Source organism: Lepisma saccharinum, chromosome 3, assembly GCF_977018435.1.
Source record: "Lepisma saccharinum chromosome 3, izLepSacc3.1, whole genome shotgun sequence".
NCBI classification, from domain to species: Eukaryota; Metazoa; Arthropoda; class Insecta; order Zygentoma; family Lepismatidae; genus Lepisma; species Lepisma saccharinum.
Window position 1 is genome coordinate 74,009,102 of NC_139231.1, and position 23,095 is coordinate 74,032,196.

General features: G+C 40.6%; 1 protein-coding gene across 1 annotated transcript in view; it reads left to right on the top strand.

The window, feature by feature from the left end:
• LOC145985140 (uncharacterized) overlaps positions 1 to 23,095 on the top strand; it is a 41,839-nt gene that overhangs the window by 14,913 nt on the left and 3,831 nt on the right. The window contains exon 3 of the mRNA XM_083118803.1: positions 17,763 to 17,954. Within this exon, the coding sequence (XP_082974929.1) occupies positions 17,763 to 17,954 (192 nt within the window). The remainder of the gene's footprint in view (positions 1 to 17,762; positions 17,955 to 23,095) is intronic.

The following is a 23,095-nucleotide window of genomic DNA, read 5'->3' on the forward strand; positions in this document are numbered from 1 at the left end:
CTGTTTGTCAAATGGCTGGGACTTCCGGAAAAGAGTTGGATCGACGCGGACGAAGTGATCTTGTGAGTACGTGGAACGTGGTGAAGCGTCTACCGGATCCGGAAAGTCAAACGAAGAAAAAAAACGGCGAGTTGCTTCCCGACAGCATCCGCTGTCTGATCGTAGGTCCTTCGGGGTGTGGGAAAACGACATTGCTCGTGGACAATTTTCTCCTCGCACCGAATTGGTTAGATTGGAAGAACAGGCACCTGTACGTGTTCTCGAAAAGTTTGGAGCAATCCAAATACCAGCAACTGATGAAACTGTACGATGGTCTGGACATTGCAACTTTCGCCTCGGAAATAAAACCACTCGACGATTGTCGTGAAAATTCAGTCGTTGTGTTCGACGACGCCATCCTGGAAAATCAAAATGAAATTCGCAACTTTTTCACGCAAGGTCGTCACAAAGGAATGGATTGTTTTTACCTAGCTCAAACGTTTTCCAAAATTCCAAAACAGTTAGTGCGCGACAACGCCAATTTCATATGTTTGTTTCGTCAAGATCACACCAACCTCAAGCACGCATACGATGACTACGTAGGCGGAGACATGAACTACAATCAATTTTCGGAACGCTGCTGCTCTACTTGCTGGAACGGTGACGATTTCGGATTTGTGACGATCGACATGACGAGAAAACCCAACGATGGAAAATACAGAAACAAAATCAACGACTTTCTAAACGTTGCAACGTTGTGAGAAACGACGTATATAAATAACGTCATGACGAAACGAAAAATCGAAGACGAAAATCTCAAGCTTCGCGATTACCTCGCGAAACGCTTCAAAGGTTGGAAATCCGAGAATCGCGGATTCTACGAAGAGAAGAAACGTCAGGATCAACCTGTGATCGATGCCATCAGCAGTCTAGGTAAAGAAATTAAAAGTGTCACGGAACAAAATAAAAATTTGATCAACGAACTCGTACCGCTCGCAGCTAAAAGTTACGCCGTACCCACGCCCATTTCGAGCATTCCTTCGACGCCGTTCGAACTGAAGGATGCACCGGCACGACGTCGAGCCATAGGCAGCACGTCGTCGTCTTCGGATAAAATCGAGTTGGGGCCTTTGGCACGAGACTACCTGAGCACGGGGAAGTTCGACAAGGATGAAGTGTTCGGATTGTATCCCAGCATGGAAACCAGCGAAGGCGGCGGTGTGGTGTGGAAGATTGGGAAATCGAAGGTCACCTTCGAAGGCAACGACATTAAAGTCAATTTAGGCGACAAGGATAGTTGGAACAGGTATCCGGGTACGGTGGGACTGTGGGAACTCGTCGCCAAAAAGCAGCCGAAAGATTACACCGACGAAGATTACCAAAGTTACAAGGAAATTCTGATCATGACGGATGCCTTGTACCAGAACAACGACGCCTCGCAGAATAGGGTGAAATCGAGCAGCGGCGAGAAGTACAGGAATCTCATCAAACCGATTTGGAACCAGGTCAAAACGGGCAGCGGCGTCAAACGCTACAACACGCTACCCAAAGAATTCGTTTGGGTGGACGACGTTAGGAAACTCGTGGACCGATTGTTGGTGATAGCCGGCGAAGAGAATGCAGGCAACCGTAATTTCTACAACGAGAAGGTTGGCATCGTGGACATGATCAGCACGAAACTTTCCAACTTCATCGTGAACGACGACAAGGGCATAGGTTACCTGATCAAAATCATCAACACGCTGCCTCCGAAATTTTGGAACGTGGCCGAAGGAAAGGGACTCGTGAACGACATCATCAACAAGTTACCTTTCGAGATGCATCTACCTGGCTACCAGTACTGCGGACCGGGTACCAAACTCGAGAAAAGATTGGAGAGAGGAGACAAGGGTGTGAATCCGTTGGACGCCGCATGCAAAGATCACGACATCGCCTACAACACCACGCAGACGGATCTGGACGCACGTCACGAAGCAGACAGAAAGTTAGAGCACGCAGCTTTCGAAAGGTTCGTGAGCAGAGACGCATCGTTGGGTGAACGGGTCGCCGCACTAGGCACCACCATCGCCATGAACACGAAACAAAAATTGGGGTGGGGTATATAAATAACATACAGTAAAAAAAAACAACATGGCTTGCATAACTGATTTGCCACCCGAGCTACTATCTAAAATATTCAAAAAGGTAGTTAACGGAGATGTTAATAAACTTGTGATCATGGCAAGAACAATGCCGGAATTTCGCATCCCTTGTGAAATGGTTCTCAAGGACCATCTTCGGGAGATCAGTGGCCTGAGGTGCGGTGATCTCAACATTCTGCTTTCGGCTGCAGGGCAGAAATTAAACGATAGGTCGGACGAACTGTACGAGGCAAGGCAGGGAAGAAGACAGTATACTGATGATTGGTACAAGTCTATGCAGGAGACGGAAGATATCACTACGCACATCCTCGCGTTTTCCGAAGCACGGACTTTCTTCCTCTGTTAAAAAAATAATAATATATATACGATACAAATCGCAAAAAAAAAAACTTGATATATAAATAACACACATCGTGAAAAAAAATAATCTTCGGTATATATAAATAACACACATCGTGAAAAAAAAACAATTAAATTTCTCTCTAACACTTTGAAATTTTTTTTGATATGACGACCGAAAAAATAAGTGATCTCCAAGCATTAAAACAAATGCTAAATTTGTCAGTCGAGTATGTAAAAATTCAGGAATTGGAAGTCGACAAACCTTACACGATAACTTCCGGTTCAATCGTTTCTACCCAGTATGGTCCCAAGGTACGCCTGTTGCTCAACGCACAATACAGTCTATTTTTACCAGATCGATACGCTAACATGTTATCCGATGAGAAGCTATCTATTTTAATCGAGAACAAAACTCGAATCGTGTACAAGGGGACAAAGGAACTTCTTGGCAAGAAAACGAAGCACGTAATAGAATTTGTGTAGCGACTGTGGGGCCGTGAAAAAAAAATCTCAGAATATTTATATATAAATAACATACCGTAAAAAACTACACAAGAAAAAATCTCAGAATATATATATAAATAACATACCGTGAAAATAACACATAGAGCATCAGCATGAAGCCCAAGGGTGTCGTGTACCAGATACCATACTCCAATCTGAAAAATCTAGGTGCCCTCGATGGGTTACTCACCAAGAAACAACGCGAGAAGAAACGTTCTTGCTTGTCGAAAGGACACGGAATGAAATTACTTCTCAGCACACCTCAATTGAAAAGATTGCAGCGTTCGCGGAAACAGCAAAAGATCGGAGGTTTCATATTCAGCATCCCGGCCATCCTGGCAGCATTGGGGGCCGTTGGAAGTTTGGCCGGCGGAAGTGCCGCCATCGCGAAAACCGTCATCGACTCGAAGAAGAACAAGGCCGAGTTGGAAGAACAGAAACGTCACAACCTGGCCATGGAGAAGAAAGGAGGAAAAGGCGTGATGAAGAAGTTTAAAAAAAAGAAACAGAAGCACTCACCAACCGAGACATTGAATCTCTGATCGAACCGTTACAAATCAAACACTTCAGAGGAGTTTTCATGTCCGACTCGTTACCTTCAAGCGTTAAAAGAAGAGAATGCGGAGTAGTCAACTTGGACGGTCAAGAAAATCCAGGCACGCATTGGATATGTTACCACAAAAACGACAATGATAAAGCATTCGTTTTCGATTCTTTCGGAGGTGTTCCACCTGCAAATTTAATTCATTATCTGAAAACGAACAAAACCTCTATATACTACAACGACGAACGCATTCAAAATTTCGGAGACGTGAACTGCGGCCATCTCTGCCTCTCCGTGCTCGCGTTTCTCTCTAAAATAAATAACCCTACGATCGAGGATTTCCAGAAAGCATTGTGGAACCTCAAACAGCATCACTAGGATGGGCGTGTTCCATCTCACGAGCGAATCTTCAATCTTGAAACTCACGCTGCACGACGACATCGTCTATCCTAAATCCGTGGCTCTGCGTGCATTCTACAGCATGTACCTCATACCCAATGTTACGCAGCACAACAACAAAATTAGCGTCGGAAGCGAACACATCGTCGTCACGCCAGGACAATACAATCTTTCCACTTTGCAAGCTCAATTACCCAAAGGCACGTACCTTTCTCAAAATTCGGTCACGCACAGAGTGGAAATCCTATCCGCGACGGAGACCGTGGACCTGGGCACCATGGGAGAACTTTTAGGTTTCGAGAACGACACAAAACTCGAAGCTGGCATCAAGCACGTGGCAACCAACATTCCTAAATTTTTGGCCATAGAGACTTTGAACGTACACTGTAACGTGGCCGAAGGTATGATCACGAAATCCTCGGACGGATTATTAGGAAGTCACAAGCAGACGGGAATCATAGCCACTTTCAAACCAAGTTCCGAGTTCATGGAACCGATCATCTACACGCCCTCTTCGCCGATCTATTTTCCAGTATGTCGCAACCGCATAGACTACATAGAGTTGGTGGTGACGAACGAGAAAGGAGACGTGGTAGATTTCGCAGGTGCAACGACTACTGCCATCGTGGAGATCAACGTATAATAAATAACACACATAGTGAAAAAAAAAATGGAGCAAATCGAAAGTTACGAATTGCAATCTTTCCCTCCCAACCGTCGCACGTTCGCCAATCTGAACGAGGCGAACAGGGAGATCGAATACGATGTGGACGTAGGCGATGGGTTCGTTCATCCTCACAGAGCGGACCTCTACCTTCAATTCGACGTGGTAAAGAAGGAAAGCGGAGACGCGTTTCCTGCAGCAGCAAACTTGATACTCGTAGACAACTTCGTGCCTCACCTGTTCTCGCAGGTGGAGGTGAGGAAACACAACACCGTCATCGACAGAATAGACTATCCAGGCATCACGTCGACGGCGGTGGGAACGTTGAAATTATCCAAAACGAACGCAGCGTACTACCAGGCCGGGGGATTCGAAGCCGGGACCAAAATATCGACGAGAAGTCACACGGTGCTCTTTCCCATGCGTCTGCTGCCTGGTTTCTTCTCGGACTACAAGGAGATCATGTGGAAGGGAGGACTGAGGATCACGTTTCGAAGAGCGGCCAACGACAACGACGCACTGATGCGATACGCTACTTTGGGTCCGGACGGCACCACGCCGATAGCCAACACTCTACCCGAAGCGGCGAAATGCGTCATCCGGAGCATGGAATTGAGAATGCCGGTGGTGGAATACGAAACGAACTACGCCCTCAAGTACAAAGCGGAGATCTTGAAAAGTCCGCAGGTGTTGATTCACTTTCACGGTTACCAGTGCGTGCAGAAGATGGCGTCGGGAAGTCACATGGAATTCGACGTGACGACGCAGTTCAACAACATACAGTTCGACATGCCAGATTTCGTCGTAGTGCTCTTTCAGACCGGGAGGGACAAGAATCAGGAAAAAGATTCCAGCAAGTTCGACGACTGCAAGATCAAGAACGTTTATCTGAAGAATGGACGCAACGAAGTGTTCCCGCGCGAGAATTACAACCTCGACGTGACCAAAAACGATTACCTCAAACTTTACGAAGCGTTCTCGGCTTACAAACGCGTGACCGAGGGAAGCGTGGACATGTACTACACGCCCAGCGAGTTCAAAGCACGGAGACCCATGACCGTCATCAACACATCTAAGAGAAAAAAGGTTGTGGTCAACGATCGAACCAACATCAAGGTCGTCTGCGAGTTCCACGATGCCTTGCCCGAGGATACCCTATGCAGTGTCATCCTGATTGCAGAGAAGTCCTTCGCCTACGACGTGAAGAACGAGAGGGTCACAGAGCAGTTTTAACAAGTTTTTTAACATCTTTTCTTGCACAATAAGAAATTTTTTGTACTAGCACAATCAGTTACAATAGCACAATACGAATTTCACTAGTTCAGATCAGTTACAAATGTCAATTTCATTAGCTATCAGTTACAATATCTTTTTTGCACTATAGCACGAGACAATCAGAAAATTTGCACAAAAAAAAATTTGTTGTTGTTTTTACACGTGAAAATTAACAATAAAATTTCTTTCTTATCGTTTCAGATGCTGTCGAAACATCAAAAACACATACACACACACTAGAAAAATAAGCATGCAACTTTATTTGTAACACACACATACATTCTCCATCTTCATCAAGAAAATATTATAATAAACATAATTATTTTTATCTATATCTCACAATAAAACTCTATATCCAAAAATATCACAACATCAAATAACACTAGAGTCGTTAGTACACGTTGCATGCATTACGGAGGTCCTCTGTAGGGTTTCATGGAAGTTTGGGGGGGGGGGGAAAAACACGTGAAACTCTACAGAGGTGCGGTAATCTATAACCGCAGCCATTAGAAAACTTTTACATTTTTGGTTGGGCACCACGCACCCTGGCGAGGTTATAGGGGCCAGGCATCCTAAAAACAACCATTATTATTTTGTTTGTTTGTTTGTGTTACAATGTCCCCCCGAGAGAGGTTTACAAAGGTCACGATATACGGAGTTGGAAAATTACGATATGGCGCATTCGCTCATTACTCTTGCCAGCCATAAATCTCTCTCTCTCTCTTCATCTTACAGCAAAGTTGGCATCTCTATTTTTTTTTTAGTTGTAAGTAAATTGCCAACACACTCTAGTTAATAATGCTACATATTATACGCGCACACGCACACACATACTATATTACCATCCACCCATCTCTCTCTCTTTTACGGCAGTACATATTTGTTGTCGGCTCTCCTTGTTTAGTGTGTGTAGGTTGGCAAAAATTGCTTTATGCGCTGTAAGGCAAGCCTCAAGCAAAGTTGTCAGCTCCTTGCTTTAGGCTAGGTTAGACCAAAAAAACCTTGGTGATTTTTTTTTCGAGTGAGGAGTTGGCAACGCTGATCTCCACTTGAGGGCGGTCAACCGGGTTGATTGCACAAGCAAAGTTGTCAGCTCCTTGCTTTAGGCTAGGTTAGACCAAAAAAACCTTGGTGATTTTTTTTTTCAAGTGAGGAGTTGGCAACGCTGATCTCCACTTGAGGGCGGTCAACCGGGTTGATTGCACAAGCAAAGATGCCAGCTCCTTGCTTTAGGTTAGGTTAGAGCAAAAAAGGCTGTGGGTAAGCTGTCGGTTGTTTAACTCTTCCCTCTCTCTTTTTTTTTCTTGTAAAAGGCTATGGCAAAAATACCAGTGGGTTGGCAACCTTGCTTTATGCACTGTAAGGTAAGCCTCAAGCAAGGTTGCCAGCTCCTTGCTTTAGGTTACGTTAGACCAAGAAAAAAAACCTTGGTGATTTTTTTGAGTGAGAAGCTGGTAACACTGCGAGAAAAAGGTTGCCAGCTCCTTGTTTTAGGTTAGGTTACCCCAAAAACCTTGGTGATTTTTTCAAGTAAGGAGCTAGCAACACTGCGCCATCAAATAGAGCTCATGCCTTACGAGAGAAATCCATTAAGGCGAGCTCACCACTTCAGCTCACCACAAGAGGGCGTTGAATGCCCTAATCTGCACTACTCTGATCGCTCTCTTTCTGAAGAACCCCCTTGAAATTAGTGTACGGTTGAAATCTTTTTTTCAGCGGCATCGAAATAGAGGATTCCATGACTAAGAACTGCGAGATACTGCATGTCGCAGCGTGCAGGTATACATTTCAAGAAATGCGTGGGTGTGTTTTTGAGACGCATGCGCGCGTAGCAAACCAAGCATGTGCTGGACAAAAAAAGGTGGAGGGGGCGGGGCCTTACAAAGATCAATGGTGAGAGAAAAATCAGCAGAATATCATAAACGTCATATTGAGGAAATATTGGATAACAAATATTAATTAATTTAATTAAAGCATCAACCGCATTGTCGATCTGAAATTAGGTTTATAGACGGGGGCAAAATGGAAAATATCGACGATGTTCTAGTATTGGATTGTTTCTGTATTTCCATCGGTATAATCCTCCACCACATTTGAAGCATACTGTTTTATCCTCTTTTTGAATGTAAAATAATCCTGCTTCGGACAGAGCTTCTACAAACGGGAATTCTTTTGATTGCCAGTTTCTGAAAGAGGACAATCTAGCATTGAAAGATCCCATCTCTGGATAGTGCGTCATTGTTCTGTAAAGACACAAAACAAGATAAATATTATAAGTAAGCTGTTGTAAACTGTAACGCTACAAAATTATTAATATACTATTAGGACTATATGTAACTTGTATAAAATTTCAAACAGTATTTACTGTCAATATTTTCTAGTATACGTACCGAGTATTATAAATTTAATTTACGAGTCAGCAAATAAGTTGTTATAATATTGTCGTTTTTTATCGGTACTGGGAATAAAATTTGAAATTTATGCATGGGTTTACCAGAGGCTCTATGGAATAAATACAGAAAACATTAATGCCCACAGAACACAGACCCGTAACTTTGTATCTGATGAGTGTTGTACGTATAGAATTTAGAGTTACTTTCCAAAAATCGCAAATGGTTATGCACATGTGGAGGTTTTCCGTAACTATCAAAAAATTCCCCCCGGGAGTTACTGTCTATGTAAATTGCTACCCAGTGCTTCCCGGGGCTATCTTTGGGATCTGTATTTACAATCAACGCTGCTGGTAGTTCCACATGTACAGGTAATTCATTAGCTGCGAAAACCCCAACATGATGATTTTCAAAGGCTCTATTTGATATTAACCCGTGAAGCAAATTTAAAGTCGACAGCATTGCTGGACACTAAATAGTAATATTGTGCAACTCACCTTTTTATACTTCAAAGTAGACGGTACACGTCACAGTAGATTCCAGAACCAATTTGATCTGGACCACCAAGCTGTTTATCGTTGTTGAAACAATGGAGAGCTATCTAACACAACGCTGATGCTCGGAATATGTAGGCGGGGTTTACAAACGCGCATGCGTACAGTGGTAATGCTACCTGGCATTTGTTGTGCTGTTGTAAAGTGAATTTTGTACTATAAGAAAATTGTCTGTATGTGTGTGTGTGTGTGTATATATATATATATATATACAGACACACACACATATTTATTTATTGATGAAGTATATATATATATATAATACAATACAATATAATATATATATATATGTAATTTGAAGATACAACATATCAGTAAAATCTAACAACTAGAAAAATATTCATAACATTCGACTTTTATATTATATGTTATTTAAAACATTCTTCACAGTTTGAGAAATGGAGTGCTTGTGGAAACACCCGTTCTCTGCAATATTGGCTGCTCCATCAGGATGCGGAAAGACATATTTTGTGAAGCATTTTCTCCAGTGTTTACCCCAAATGGTAAATGTAAAATTCAACAATATTTTGGTGTGCTACGGGGAATGGCAATCTGCATACAATGATTTCCCTGGTTTTGTACAATTTCGGGAAGGAATGCCTAATATTGACCAATTTGTGCCAAATTCTGGACCTCATCTTATTATTATCGATGATCAGATGAGGGAATGCGATCAAAGAGTCACAGATTTATTCACAAAAGGGTGTCATCATCGTGATATTAGTCTTTTCTTTATCACTCAAAATCTATCCCATCAGGGAAAAGGGAATAGAGATATATCTTTAAATAGTCATTATATTGTATGCTTCAAAAATCCAATTGGATCAGGATATGCAAGTAATTTTGAATCTCAAAGGTCTTTCGGATGATGAAAAATGGAATCGTTACAGCATTGTGCTCCATAAATTTCTGTCTATTACTCGAAAACAAAGAGAACCTGTGTCGCTACCGATTACAGAATCTACTGAGAAGTTGACTGATATGAAAGAAGAAATTCTAGCTGCTACACCTAGCATGTATCGTAGAAAAGCCGAACTGTTGTATGAACGTCTTTTACATAATAGTAATATTGATTGGGATAAATTTGGGGCAGTTTTTATTAACAATAATAAAATTGAAGGCTCAAATATTGTCGATCTAGTATCGGATATAATTCGACCACGAAAAACAAGCAATCCTGTTGGGTGGCAACTGTTCAATAGAGCTCTGGCGTTATCTAATATTCCTCAAGAATATATTGGAAACCCCCGGAGACAGGAGTTTATTCAACAGATTGTTTTTGGCAACCCCGGACGCCATGTTCCGCTGTCCGGAGCTAACCAAGAAGAGGCACAAGAATTAACAGAAGAAGAAGAAGAAGAAAAGGAACCAATTTCTTTTGTATCATCATTTCCAGGGCACAAACGTAAACGTACTGTTCCAGTTTGGTCAAGATACAAACCATGAGCGAAAAAATATTAGAGAATATCTGGTACAATCCATCTCATCCAGCATCCTATTCTACAGCTTCAACACTATGGAAAGCTGTAAAAAAATCCATACCATTGTCAACAATCAAACATTGGTTGACAAAGCAAACTGCATACACTTTGCATAGACCTGTAAAGCGTCGATTTCCGAGAAACTTTTATTTTGTGCATAATATCGATGACCAATGGCAGGCTGACTTGAATGACATGCAGAGTTTGCGGAATCACAACAAAGGGTACAGATATATACTCACAGTTATCGATATTTTTAGCAGGCATGCTTGGGCTGTCCCTGTAAAAAATAAAACTGGTGTATGTATAAAAAAGGCTTTCCAGCAAATTTTCAAACAAAGCAAAAGAAAACCTTTGAAATTACAAACTGACAAAGGGCGTGAGTTTACCAACAGTATTGTGCAGGAATATCTCAAAAAACAAAATGTAATTTATTTTACAACAAAGAATCCTGATATTAAAGCTAGTATTGTTGAAAGATTCAACAGATCTTTAAAGGAACGCATGTGGAAGTATTTTACTAAGCAAAGAACCAGCTGTTATGTTAATGTACTCCCAAAGCTTTTGAAAGCTTATAATCATAAAATTCACTCGAGTATTAAAATGGCACCAGCAGATGTTACTCCTGAGAAGGTTTTGAAAGTATGGCACAATATGTATGACAAAAAACTCAAATCTGATTCATCTCCACTATTGTCATTGAAGATGCCATTCAAAATAGGAGATACAGTGAGAATAACAAAAACAAAAAAACGCTTTGACAAAGGTTACATGGAAAATTGGACAAGAGAAATATTTGTAGTGGAACGTATATTGAAAAGAAATCCTCAAGTGTATGAATTAAAAGATCTACAAGGACATAAAATCGATGGAACATTTTATACGGAAGAGTTGCAACTGGTCCGCTTACCGGATATGCATGAAATTGATAAAATCCTTGCGACCAAAGGTAAAGGAGCCAGTAAAAAGTTGTTAGTTCATTGGAAAGGTTACTCCAGATTATTTGACAGTTGGATTAGCGCATCGTTTTTGGAGGCAAAAAAAGAGAGAGAGAGGCATAAATTTTTGTAGGTATTCTCATCAGTGGTACAAATAACCTTCATAACACATCATGAGAAAAGCAAACGCTTTCTACCTTACTTTGCCTAGTAACAGTTCCATGAAATATTTCCCAAGTAATACTCTAACTAATTACACCACAAAGCTTCAGAACCGTGTGGAGTTGGACACCAACAAATGGGAGATGGCATTGGTAGAAGTGCATTATCCTTATTCAATACTAAACATTACAAGATTTAACAACTATATTCAATATAAATCTATGGATGATGTCAAATGGAACGAACTTCGAATATCCGAAGGCTATTACGCATCTATAAACAGCATTGTTGCAGAAATCAATAAATATTCTGAAACATTAAATTTTAGTATCCGAAATCATCCTGCGTACAAACATGTGACTGTTGATATATCTACCAAGCAGAGAAACATAAATGTACGATTGTCACCTCAACTGGCACGGATATTAGGTTTTAAACCGGCCGATGATCTATCAGAAGTAAAAATTGGACGCTCGCCTCCAAATGTTGTGAGAGAGATTCCTTCCCAGATGTATATTTACACAGATATTGTGGAATCACATATGGTGGGAGATGCTATCGCCCCTCTATTACGTATTATAAACATTAATCCTATGGAACATACTTTTGGAAGTGATGGTGTGCAAATTTTCGATTCACCACATTACATCCCAATGCAGAAACATAATTTCGATCAAATAGAAATTGACTTAAGGGACAGCACTGGTGCACACATCCCATTCTCCTTCGGACTAGTGTGTTTGAAACTTCATTTTAGATGTTGTGGTGAAAAGCTCTGATTATGAATGACCCATATTTTCAATACTACCATCAACAAGCTGGATCTGGTGTGGGTAACATATATTACGGTGCTGCCTATCAAAAAGGACATGGCATTGGAAGTTTTCTTGGGGGACTTTTTCGCTCAGCTTTGCCTCTTATCAAGAAAGGAGCGAAAGCTGTAGGGAAAGAAATGTTAAAAACAGGGGTAAATGTGTTAGGTGATGTTGTAGACAAAACACCCCTAAAACAGTCACTACAATCCAGAATTTCGGATGCCAGATCAAATCTTAAAAGAAAAGCTGAAACAAAGCTAAAGGAAATGATTGGTTCAGGTTATCAGGGGCATAAACATTCCAAAAGGAATCATTCTGCTTCGGGACAGCGAACTGGAAGGACCGCTCAGAGAAAGAAGAGATCCAGTGCCAATACAAACACCAAGAAAACAACCAAACGCAACCGTAAGAAAATTCAAATAACATCAGATATTTTTGATTAGATATGGCGCTAATTAGGGAGAAATCATGTGAGTGTTTTAAAAGTGAATTGGATATTTTCTCGGTAAAACCTACTCAGACAAGCATCTTAGAACACCACACCATCGGATACAAACCTGTTAGTTCTCTGGCAGATAATGCCCCCACCGAGTTTGTAATACCTGGACATGGTGTTGATTATATGGATTTAGCACACACAATGTTGAATATAGATGCCAGAATTGTAAAAGCGAATGGTCAGTTATTGCTACCCACAGATAAAACAATTGGGCCTGTCAATGATTTTCTCAATGCAATGTTCAGCGAAGTACAAATCTACTTAAATAACAAACTCATCTCGTTTCCATCTCACATGCACCCATACAGGTCTTATTTTGGAAAAGCACTGAACTATGACATATCTGCAAAATCATCTCATCTCCAAAGTGCATTGTGGTACAAGGATACAGCAGGCGCTTTTGATAACGTTTCGGAAGACAACAAAGGCTTTACAAAACGTAACCAACTAACAAAACAGAGTAAAACATTTGATATGTTTGGTTACTTGCATTCTGATATTTTCAATCAAGAGAAATTTTTGATCAATGGAGTGCAAATGCGAATAAAACTGATTCCTTCGAAAAACACTTTCTGCTTGATGGGATTAGATGACAGTGAAGGCAAAGTGGAAATTCTGGATGCTACACTATATGTGAGAAAAGTATCGGTCAGTTCATCCATCAAACTTAGTCACAATCGCATATTGCAAAAACATACAGCAAAATACCCTCTAACAAGAGTACAACTTAAAGCTGTAATTATTCCAAAAGATATTGTTTCAAAAACAATTGACAATGTGATACTTGGACGTCTTCCGAAACGATTAGTTGTGGGGTTTGTTACCAACGATGCATTCAACGGCACTCTGTCTACAAACGCATTCAATTTTCAACATTTCAATTACAACTTCTTTACTTTATATGTTGATGGAGTCCAAATTCCCGGCAAACCACTTCAACCAGACTTTGAAAACAACAAGTACATAACAGCATATCACACATTATTCTCAGGAACAGGGATACACTATATGGATGAAGGAAACAATATATCGCGTGAGGAATACCCCCAGGGATACGCATTACTTGTTTTCGATATAACACCAGAAGCAGCTGCAAGTGCCATACCCCACTGCAGTCTTCAACGGCAAGGGGCTGTTAGCTTGGAAGTCCACTTCAAATCGGCTTTGGAATCTACTGTGACTTGTGTTATCTACTCTGAATTTGACGCTCTCATGGAAATTAATAATCAAAGAGATATTCATCTGGATTAATTGTATAACAAGGTGAGTTGCACAATATTACTATTTAGTGTCCAGCAATGCTGTCGACTTTAAATTTGCTTCACGGGTTAATATCAAATAGAGCCTTTGACAATCATCATATTGGGGTTTTCGCAGCTAATGAATTACCTGTACATGTGGAACTACCAGCAGCGTTGATTGTAAATACAGATCCCAAAGATAGCCCCGGGAAGCACTGGGTAGCAATTTACATAGACAGTAACTCCCGGGGGGAATTTTTTGATAGTTACGGAAAACCTCCACATGTGCATAACCATTTGCGATTTTTGGAAAGTAACTCTAAATTCTATACGTACAACACTCATCAGATACAAAGTTACGGGTCTGTGTTCTGTGGGCATTAATGTTTTCTGTATTTATTCCATAGAGCCTCTGGTAAACCCATGCATAAATTTCAAATTTTATTCCCAGTACCGATAAAAAACGACAATATTATAACAACTTATTTGCTGACTCGTAAATTAAATTTATAATACTCGGTACGTATACTAGAAAATATTGACAGTAAATACTGTTTGAAATTTTATACAAGTTACATATAGTCCTAATAGTATATTAATAATTTTGTAGTGTTACAGTTTACAACAGCTTACTTATAATATTTATCTTGTTTTGTGTCTTTACAGAACAATGACGCACTATCCAGAGATGGGATCTTTCAATGCTAGATTGTCCTCTTTCAGAAACTGGCAATCAAAAGAATTCCCGTTTGTAGAAGCTCTGTCCGAAGCAGGATTATTTTACATTCAAAAAGAGGATAAAACAGTATGCTTCAAATGTGGTGGAGGATTATACCGATGGAAATACAGAAACAATCCAATACTAGAACATCGTCGATATTTTCCATTTTGCCCCCTGTCTATAAACCTAATTTCAGATCGACAATGCGGTTGATGCTTTAATTAAATTAATTAATATTTGTTATCCAATATTTCCTCAATATGACGTTTATGATATTCTGCTGATTTTTCTCTCACCATTGATCTTTGTAAGGCCCCGCCCCCTCCACCTTTTTTGTCCAGCACATGCTTGGTTTGCTACGCGCGCATGCGTCTCAAAAACACACCCACGCATTTCTTGAAATGTATACCTGCACGCTGCGACATGCAGTATCTCGCAGTTCTTAGTCATGGAATCCTCTATTTCGATGCCGCTGAAAAAAAGATTTCAACCGTACACTAATTTCAAGGGGGTTCTTCAGAAAGAGAGCGATCAGCATTTACCTGAAGAACAAAAACAAGTAACTAGTCTTATACGCCAGTCGATATTATTTGATGCAAACAAAGGTTATCTCAATCGGACTTTCCTCTCATCTGGATTTCCAACCTGTGGTCAGGCTACACAGAAGCGGGGCGGCCGGTGTTGAACTACAGTTGCAGGAGTGGCTCGCTCTTCAGGAATTGTTTCCAGTAATCGACAATTACATCGCTATTCCAGGTGAGCAGACTCGTGTTTCCTACCCACTAAGTGAGCAACATGAATTGCTTATCACCCCTTTAAAAATCCTCATGGTTTATATTTTTACTGGTAACAATCGTTAATAACAACATTAATAATTAACTATATAATGAAAAAGTGTGTATTGTGGACTTGTCGAAGATAAAGCATGAGAGCTTTTCTTCACACTGGTAAAAATCGGTGTTAATAACAACATTAATAATTAACTATATAATGAAAAAGTGTGTATTGTGGACTTGTCGGAGATAAAGCATGAGAGCTTTTCTTCACACTGGTAAGAATCTGTGTTAATAACAACATTAATAATTAACTATACAATAAAAAAAATTGTGTATTGTGGACTTGTCGGAGATAAAGCATGAGAGCTTTTCTGCACAGCGCTGGACACGCCGCAAAGGCAAGTATCTTTATTTTTATTCTATTTCTAACAGTGATTCGCTATTTTTTCTTGTACTATATAAAAAAAACTAATTCAATTTTTCTTTTATCACATCTGTCGCCATTTTGCTTTGTTTTTTGTTTAATTCCTCTTTATGCATTGAGGTTAATCGAAACATAACTTTAGACTTTTACATGGAATTGAAACATAGAATGTTGCCTCCTTTGATTGAATCGAACCTGTGACTCCTCTTTGATCACAAAACAATAGTGACGGCCATCTTGCTTATTTTACCTACTCTTTATGCATTTAAGCTAATCGGTACTGGGGGGCCCCACACGGCAAAACAACAGATTCTAATTTATCTTTATACATTAGCGGTAAAGTCTTTGCGTTGTAATCAAAAGGCATTTTGTTTTGATTTTTAATATCTGTCCCTGTATAAATACTAATGGGGACTCACCACACTTCTTTTTTTTTTTTAAAAAAAAAAACAACATCATTATCATCCAATTTGACATTGTGAATCGAACCCGGGGACCTTTTCATTACAGCATAAACATCCTGTTTCCAATTAGTTCATTTTCTCTTTGTGCACAAAAAGCTAATCGGAACTTTTAAACAAATACAATTGAATATCCAATTTTCACCAACATTGGGAATCGAACCCTCAACCACTTGGTTAAAACATCTCGCGGAATAAAAAACACCCCCCGCGCCGCGCCGCGCCGCCGCCGCTAAATACAAAACGCGGCCGCCATATTGATTTTATTCAAATACTATTTATGCACAGATGGACTAATCGGGACCTATAATGGCGGGACAAAAACAATTGGCCTCATTTAACTACCTAGAAAATCGAACCCGCGACCTCTTCATTACCAGGCGACAACAATAACCACTAACCCAAAGCCGCCATATTGATTTTATTCAAACACTATTTATGCACAGATGGACTAATCGGGGACCTATAATGGCGGGACTAAAGAATTGGCCTAATTTAACTACATAGAGAATCGAACCCGCGACCTCTTCATTGCCAGGTGACAACATTAACCACTAACCCAACTCGATTTTCGAACTCAACCATTTTGTTGCCTTTATTTACACACAGGCTAATCGAGACCATTCAATATTGACATCGTCGCCTTGTAATCAAGGGGTCCCAGGTTCGATACTCGGTGGAGGCACATAGTGGTCCGAATCACCACTTTTCAACTGTAGCTCCAATCCTGATTAGTTTTGCCGTGCATAAAACGGACTTAAAAAACTAACTCAATCTATCAATCAATCAATATTGACTCTACCAGGAATCGAACCCTCGACGCCTCTTGTTTTACAGAGCAATAACCTTAGCCGCTAAACTTTCGGGGGTACAGCACCTTCGGCGCCATCTTTAAATCATTTCTTTATGTCTTCGTTGCATCATACGCAATGGTTGCGCGCGCATTTCCTCCACACACACACACACACACACACACACACACAAACATACGCACGTGTTAGGTTAGCATACATCAAGAAACAACGTGACAAATCCATTGACCCCCTCCCCCACCGCTTCCGATGTCTTCAACGTGATCAGACACGTTCTGATGACTCAACAATAAAACAGCTCGTACCCCGCTACACCGGATGTAACATAACACCAGTCGCATCGAATTTTTGCTGACGCGTAGGAACGAAGTGCTGCCTCTCTACTGGGTGTAAAACATGGTGGAATTTTGGTCATTTCTGAGTTCATTAAGAAAAAAGGTTATTATAAGCTATGCTGTAGATAAATTGTTTTCGTGTTGTGTTTACCAATTGCAGAAGGTTTCACTGAGTCCAATGCAAATTGTATGACATGGTAATTTCACTCAAAAATTGAAGGATGGTACATTTTACTTTGTAACTAAAAAATGATCAAAATGTCACTTAACATGTTTAACATATTTGGTTTATATCTGTTGAACAGGCAAGCCAACGGATGAAGTTCCTGTCAGTTCGCACTATGCCTGTCCAGAGAAGTTGCCTGTCAGTTACTTCCAAGAGCCCTGTAGAACGGACGATGACTGTTCATTCGGGAACCTCTGTTGTGGGGAGAAAGGGGAGAAGCAGTGTGTTGTTCCTGCTTCTATAAATAAGGTTCTAAAGGAAAATCGTGGAGGTAAGCAATTGCTGTTATTATTAGGGAAAGATAGAGGAATTATGCGAACCTGTGAAAATTTACTAATAGCTGAGTATGCAATAGCGATAAACAAATTGTGACGTCAGGATGTGCACAGCCGCCATGTTTGCGGCCAATTTTATTTGTCGTTTGCAATGAAATAACCCCACGTAGCGTTCGTTACATCTGCACCAACTGCACTTTTAATTTTAATCACGAATGTATGTGCGACTATCTCCCACCCTCTCGCTTGAATTCCGTATGCTTACAAGAACTGGCCTGTATTATGGCTGCTCGAAGCCGGAATGCAACAGTTTGTGACGCAGGTAATACACTCCTTTCAAACTTCAAGTAATGCACTTTAAATACGCCAAATACTTTTCTTTTAAAGAAATATAGTTTCCTTGAAACAAAAACGTTGCAGAGCGTACAATTAATCCCTTAGCAGGGTAATTGTGTGCGTATGGTTGGGTAAAGGTGCGCGATATCAAGACGCTCTGCTGGGAAGAAATTATTTGTCAGATGTCCGAATGCAGGTTGTTTATTTTGGCATCACGTCAGGTTCACATAAAACGAATAAAAAGATAAAAAAACATATAGTCGTGCATTGAAAATGATGAGAAAATGTTACTAATACAAGCCACAGACAATAGTCTTTTGGTGAATATCTCCTAGAGCATTCCTTGTGATTCCATTCACCACACGAAATACACCCATACCACACGTCCGGATTAACAACAACAGCAACCAAATACAAGTTTCGTTTCCAGTGTTCAACGTATCCAATGAGGAGTCCAAATTAGTCATCATCTTGGAGGAACTGTCGCCGTATGTCAACCAGGGTCGCCAATTGGTTCTTGGAAGTCTGCTTATTTTTTAAAGTCTTATTGCTTTAAGTTTCCAAGGAGTGCCTCCTTATGATTTTAGAATACCTTTTGCTTCTTCATCTTCATCACTAAAATTGTCGGGGCTCGAAAAGCAGACACAACCTTCTGTACCTATGTCTCGCGTATGAGTGTATGCTAGGTAGTATTCAGATATGAACTCATTCCGTGATATGCCGCGATGGGGAATCATACGAATATTGTTATAAACCGCGCACCGTTACCTCACGCTCACCTTCGAAATTAAATGTTAATAAAATATAAAAGAGACAAGCGAAAATAGTTAAATATTATAATGTGTCAATGATTTACTTTTCGTAGTTTTTACATCTAGCTAGCAAGAACATTTAATGAGAAAAACAGACGCGCTAGCTCATTTCCTGATGTACGAAAATTGTAGAAAAAAACAACACACGTAACAAGAGAACCCAAAGCTGCACATCCAAATTACTTCACAGAAGAGTCGATGATGAACTCATACCCACCATGGTCAATTATTGGTATGTGCAATATTACCTGCCGCGCACAATTCCTCCGCCTTCCCCTATTGTTCTTCTTTATATGGGATCTTTGCTTACAGGAAGTAATAGTCTTAAGTACTCCCAACCCAATCGATGATATTCAGCAAACAACTTCCCCCAAAATACGAGGGTCGTTCAATAAATAAGTTTCCCTGTGCCATAAAATTTGTTACAAACATAATTGAGCAACACTATGCACATGGTTGACGAGCCCTATCTGTCGCCTTCAAGGAACGATAGGCATTTGTCTTGCAGACGTGAAGGCGCATGCACAGAGGGGAAGGAAACGACGGAACTTCGTGAAACGCCAGACCGGCTCGCGCCATTAGAGAAGAGGGCAGCATGGCAGGTGTATGGACAGGTGGGGGTCAGGAAGAAGTGCGTGTCATGATTCGGCACGAATGGGCAAATGGCTTGACATTCACAGAAAGCTGGTTGCTGTATACAGTGACACTGTAATGTATGTGCAGATGGTCAAAAGAATCAAGGTTCGTGAAGTGGCCAACACGTTGAACATTTCCCTTGGTACCGCTTACAGCATCATCCATGAGGGCTTGCGATACAACAGTTAGACGAGTGTTGCAAGGCCTGAGCCCGGACTTTTCTTTTTGCAGAGGGGTCCGATAAGCTGGTGCAGCGTTGGGACAAATGCCTCAATGTGCAAGGCGATTATGTTGAAATACAGTACAGGTATGTACTTATGTAGAAATGTAGAATTTGCATGTATATATTACCAAATAAAAATATTACAACATAGGGAAACTTACTTTTTGAACGACTCTCGTATCATTGCACGAAATCACGCCTGCTAGGATCCCTCACCTTTGAATGTAGCGAGAGGTAGGGGGGGTGGGTTCCGAACTTACTCGGGTGGTTGGATGGAGGTCACGTGAGATCCGGACACCCCGAACCCACGCTAGTTACGCCCATAGGCGCCGAATCCATGGGGCTTAGGGGGGCTCGAGCCCCCCCCATGTTAATGATGTGGGGGCAGAGCCCCCCAAATAAAAGAGGAACTAATGTATTATTTTTCTTCTCTTGTAAAGTTTACTATGAATTGTGCCACATGAACTTAACTTTAAATACACGTTTGAAATGTTCTAGACCATCAAGTTTGGGGCGCTGAGACCGCTAAACCATCAACTTTGGGAGGGGGGCTATGACGGGAGACAGCAAAACACATGACTTATTACTATATACTAAGTATGTAATTATTATTTACTATTATACAGATATTAATCAGAGACATAATGAATTTAGCCAACGACTTGTTAAAGACTGTTTGGGAATCCCCTAAAAGAATGCAAATATTTAGGAATATTATTGACGTGAATGAGAAGGCTGGCCATACTGGACTGCGACCACTTTCCCCTCGTCGGTGGACGTTGAGAGCCTCCAGTATGCAACAGATCTTAAGGAACTATGAAAACCTTCTCAATTTTCTTGAGAAATTTTCTGAAGAAGATTCTACTGACGCAGCATCAAAATGTGCTGGATACCTGGAGACAATGCTTCACTTCAAGACATTTTTCTTTCTCTTCCTCTACTGCCATATGATGGGTCCAATAGAAGAGGTAAACCGTAAGATTCAGTCTCCACGCATTGGTGCTACAGAAGTGGAATCAAAACTTAAATACTTGACTGACATCTATGCTGACATCTTTCAAGAAAAGCGAATGGGTCTTGAACAGTTCTGGCAGAAATGCACACAGGGCAAACCGAGCCTCGTTGATGAGCCAGAATTGCCCCAGCAACGTCATGTCCCTAAGAAACTTGAAAATCCTGATGCCGCCAAACATCACAAGTTCTACACTTACTACTATAAATCAATATACACTGACGTGTGTGACACAGCAAAATCATGTGTTAAACAAGGACTAGACTACAAAAAGTAACAGGCGTAGAGAAAGAATGCATCTCAGCTGTGAACAGTTGCACAACAAACTTTCAGCAAACGCGAGAATTCTTTCGCCAAGATTTGGATGCCGATAGGCTCTCCTTACACATGTCCATGCTTGGTGATATCGCCAAACAGAAGAAAGTGGTTCTAACTACCATGCGTGACATAAGGACGTTTCTTTTGGAAGACGGCACCCTCCAGGAGTCAAATTCATGACGGTCCTCCGCACTGTGCCAGTGACGACAGCCACAGCCGAAAGGTCAATCAGTGTTATTAGCCGACTAAAGACATATTTGAGATCTACAATGAGGCAGAAGAGACTAAGCAGCTTAGCGGTACTCCACATACATAAACTGTGCTTCATAATTTGGACCTGAGACCGCTCGTTAACGAGTTCATAAAAAAAATAACCCAGTGCGTAGAGCAACTTTTGCTTTATTTTAAAATCATGTTCATATGTTTTATGTATGTCACTTTATATCTTAGTGTACATGCTATTTTTTTTATTATTGCAAAATTAAATTTAAAAAGTAAAATATTGTAGCAAGAACAAAAAAGTAAAACTATTTTCCTGCGACTTGTGTTAGCATTTATGTAAATAATTAAATAAAACTGTTAAGTATTCGTTATTTTATGGGTTATTTGCAACCCATCACATGTCTGATGCGGACATTAAAACACACCCATGCCCTCGCCGGGACTCGAACCCGAGACATCTGGATCAAAGCGAGTTGAGTCGACCACCCAACACGCTCGGCTACCGAGGCCGGCATAAAACTGTTAGGTTGGTCTCTTAATGTAAATACATACTTTTCAATAAAAATGTTAATTGTTATCAAAAAAACAAATGAGCAGACAAAAAGACATAGAGACTTTGAAACATTTTCTTCATTTGCATGAGGAATATAATAGCTGCTTAAAAACTGCAATACGAAGACGTAATTTTTATTTTTAAAAGAAGAAGGGAGTGAGTCATTCATTCATTTATTTCAGTGATCAGAGCCCCCCCAATAATTTTGACAAGTCGGCGCGCCTGGTTACGCCTATGCCCGACGCCATGTGTGCGTATACACATAGCTGTAAGAAGGCTTCTCATACGCTTTCCTTGACACTCGCGAATCTGTTTGCCACTTCATGCGGTTCCTTCCATAATGCACTGCGTTGATGGCAAACTGAATATCATTATCATCTATCATTAGGTTCAAACCAAGCAGCATCAATATCTGCTTTGTACATACACTGAGTGTCACGTGTCACATTTTCCTGTTTTACATTATCATGAAAATATTTGTTAAGATTTCGGTTGTACCCATCTAGAAATGTACTTGATATTCCATGTCACCGCGAGTGGCAGAAGGGTTGGACAAACAACCTGCGCACACGTCTTATTATGTTTGGAGTACTAATAGCTTATAACAAAAGATACTGTATGTTGATACACAGGGTGTCCCAAAAGGTACTTTACAACTTCAATGTCATATAACGAGACTTGTAATTCACTTACAGAAACACAGTAGTTTTATGTGATGCACCAACTCAAGATGTTTTGTTCTGTTAGGTAATGAATAACTTCCTTGTCTTTCCAGGTGGCAGGAGCAACATAATTTGAGAAATGGAGTCTGCACAGGAAAAGGCGCAATGTGTGGCTTGGTTTATTGAAACCAAGTCAGACACCCAAGTCCAGAGAAATTTCAGAACGCGATACGGGAAACCACCACCCTCTCGGCCATCCATAAGAAAATGGTACAGCAACATCATACAGACAGGCAGTGTGGATTTGAAGCACCATGTAGGCAGGCTAAGAACAAATGAAGAAGATACGGAAAGAATTCGACA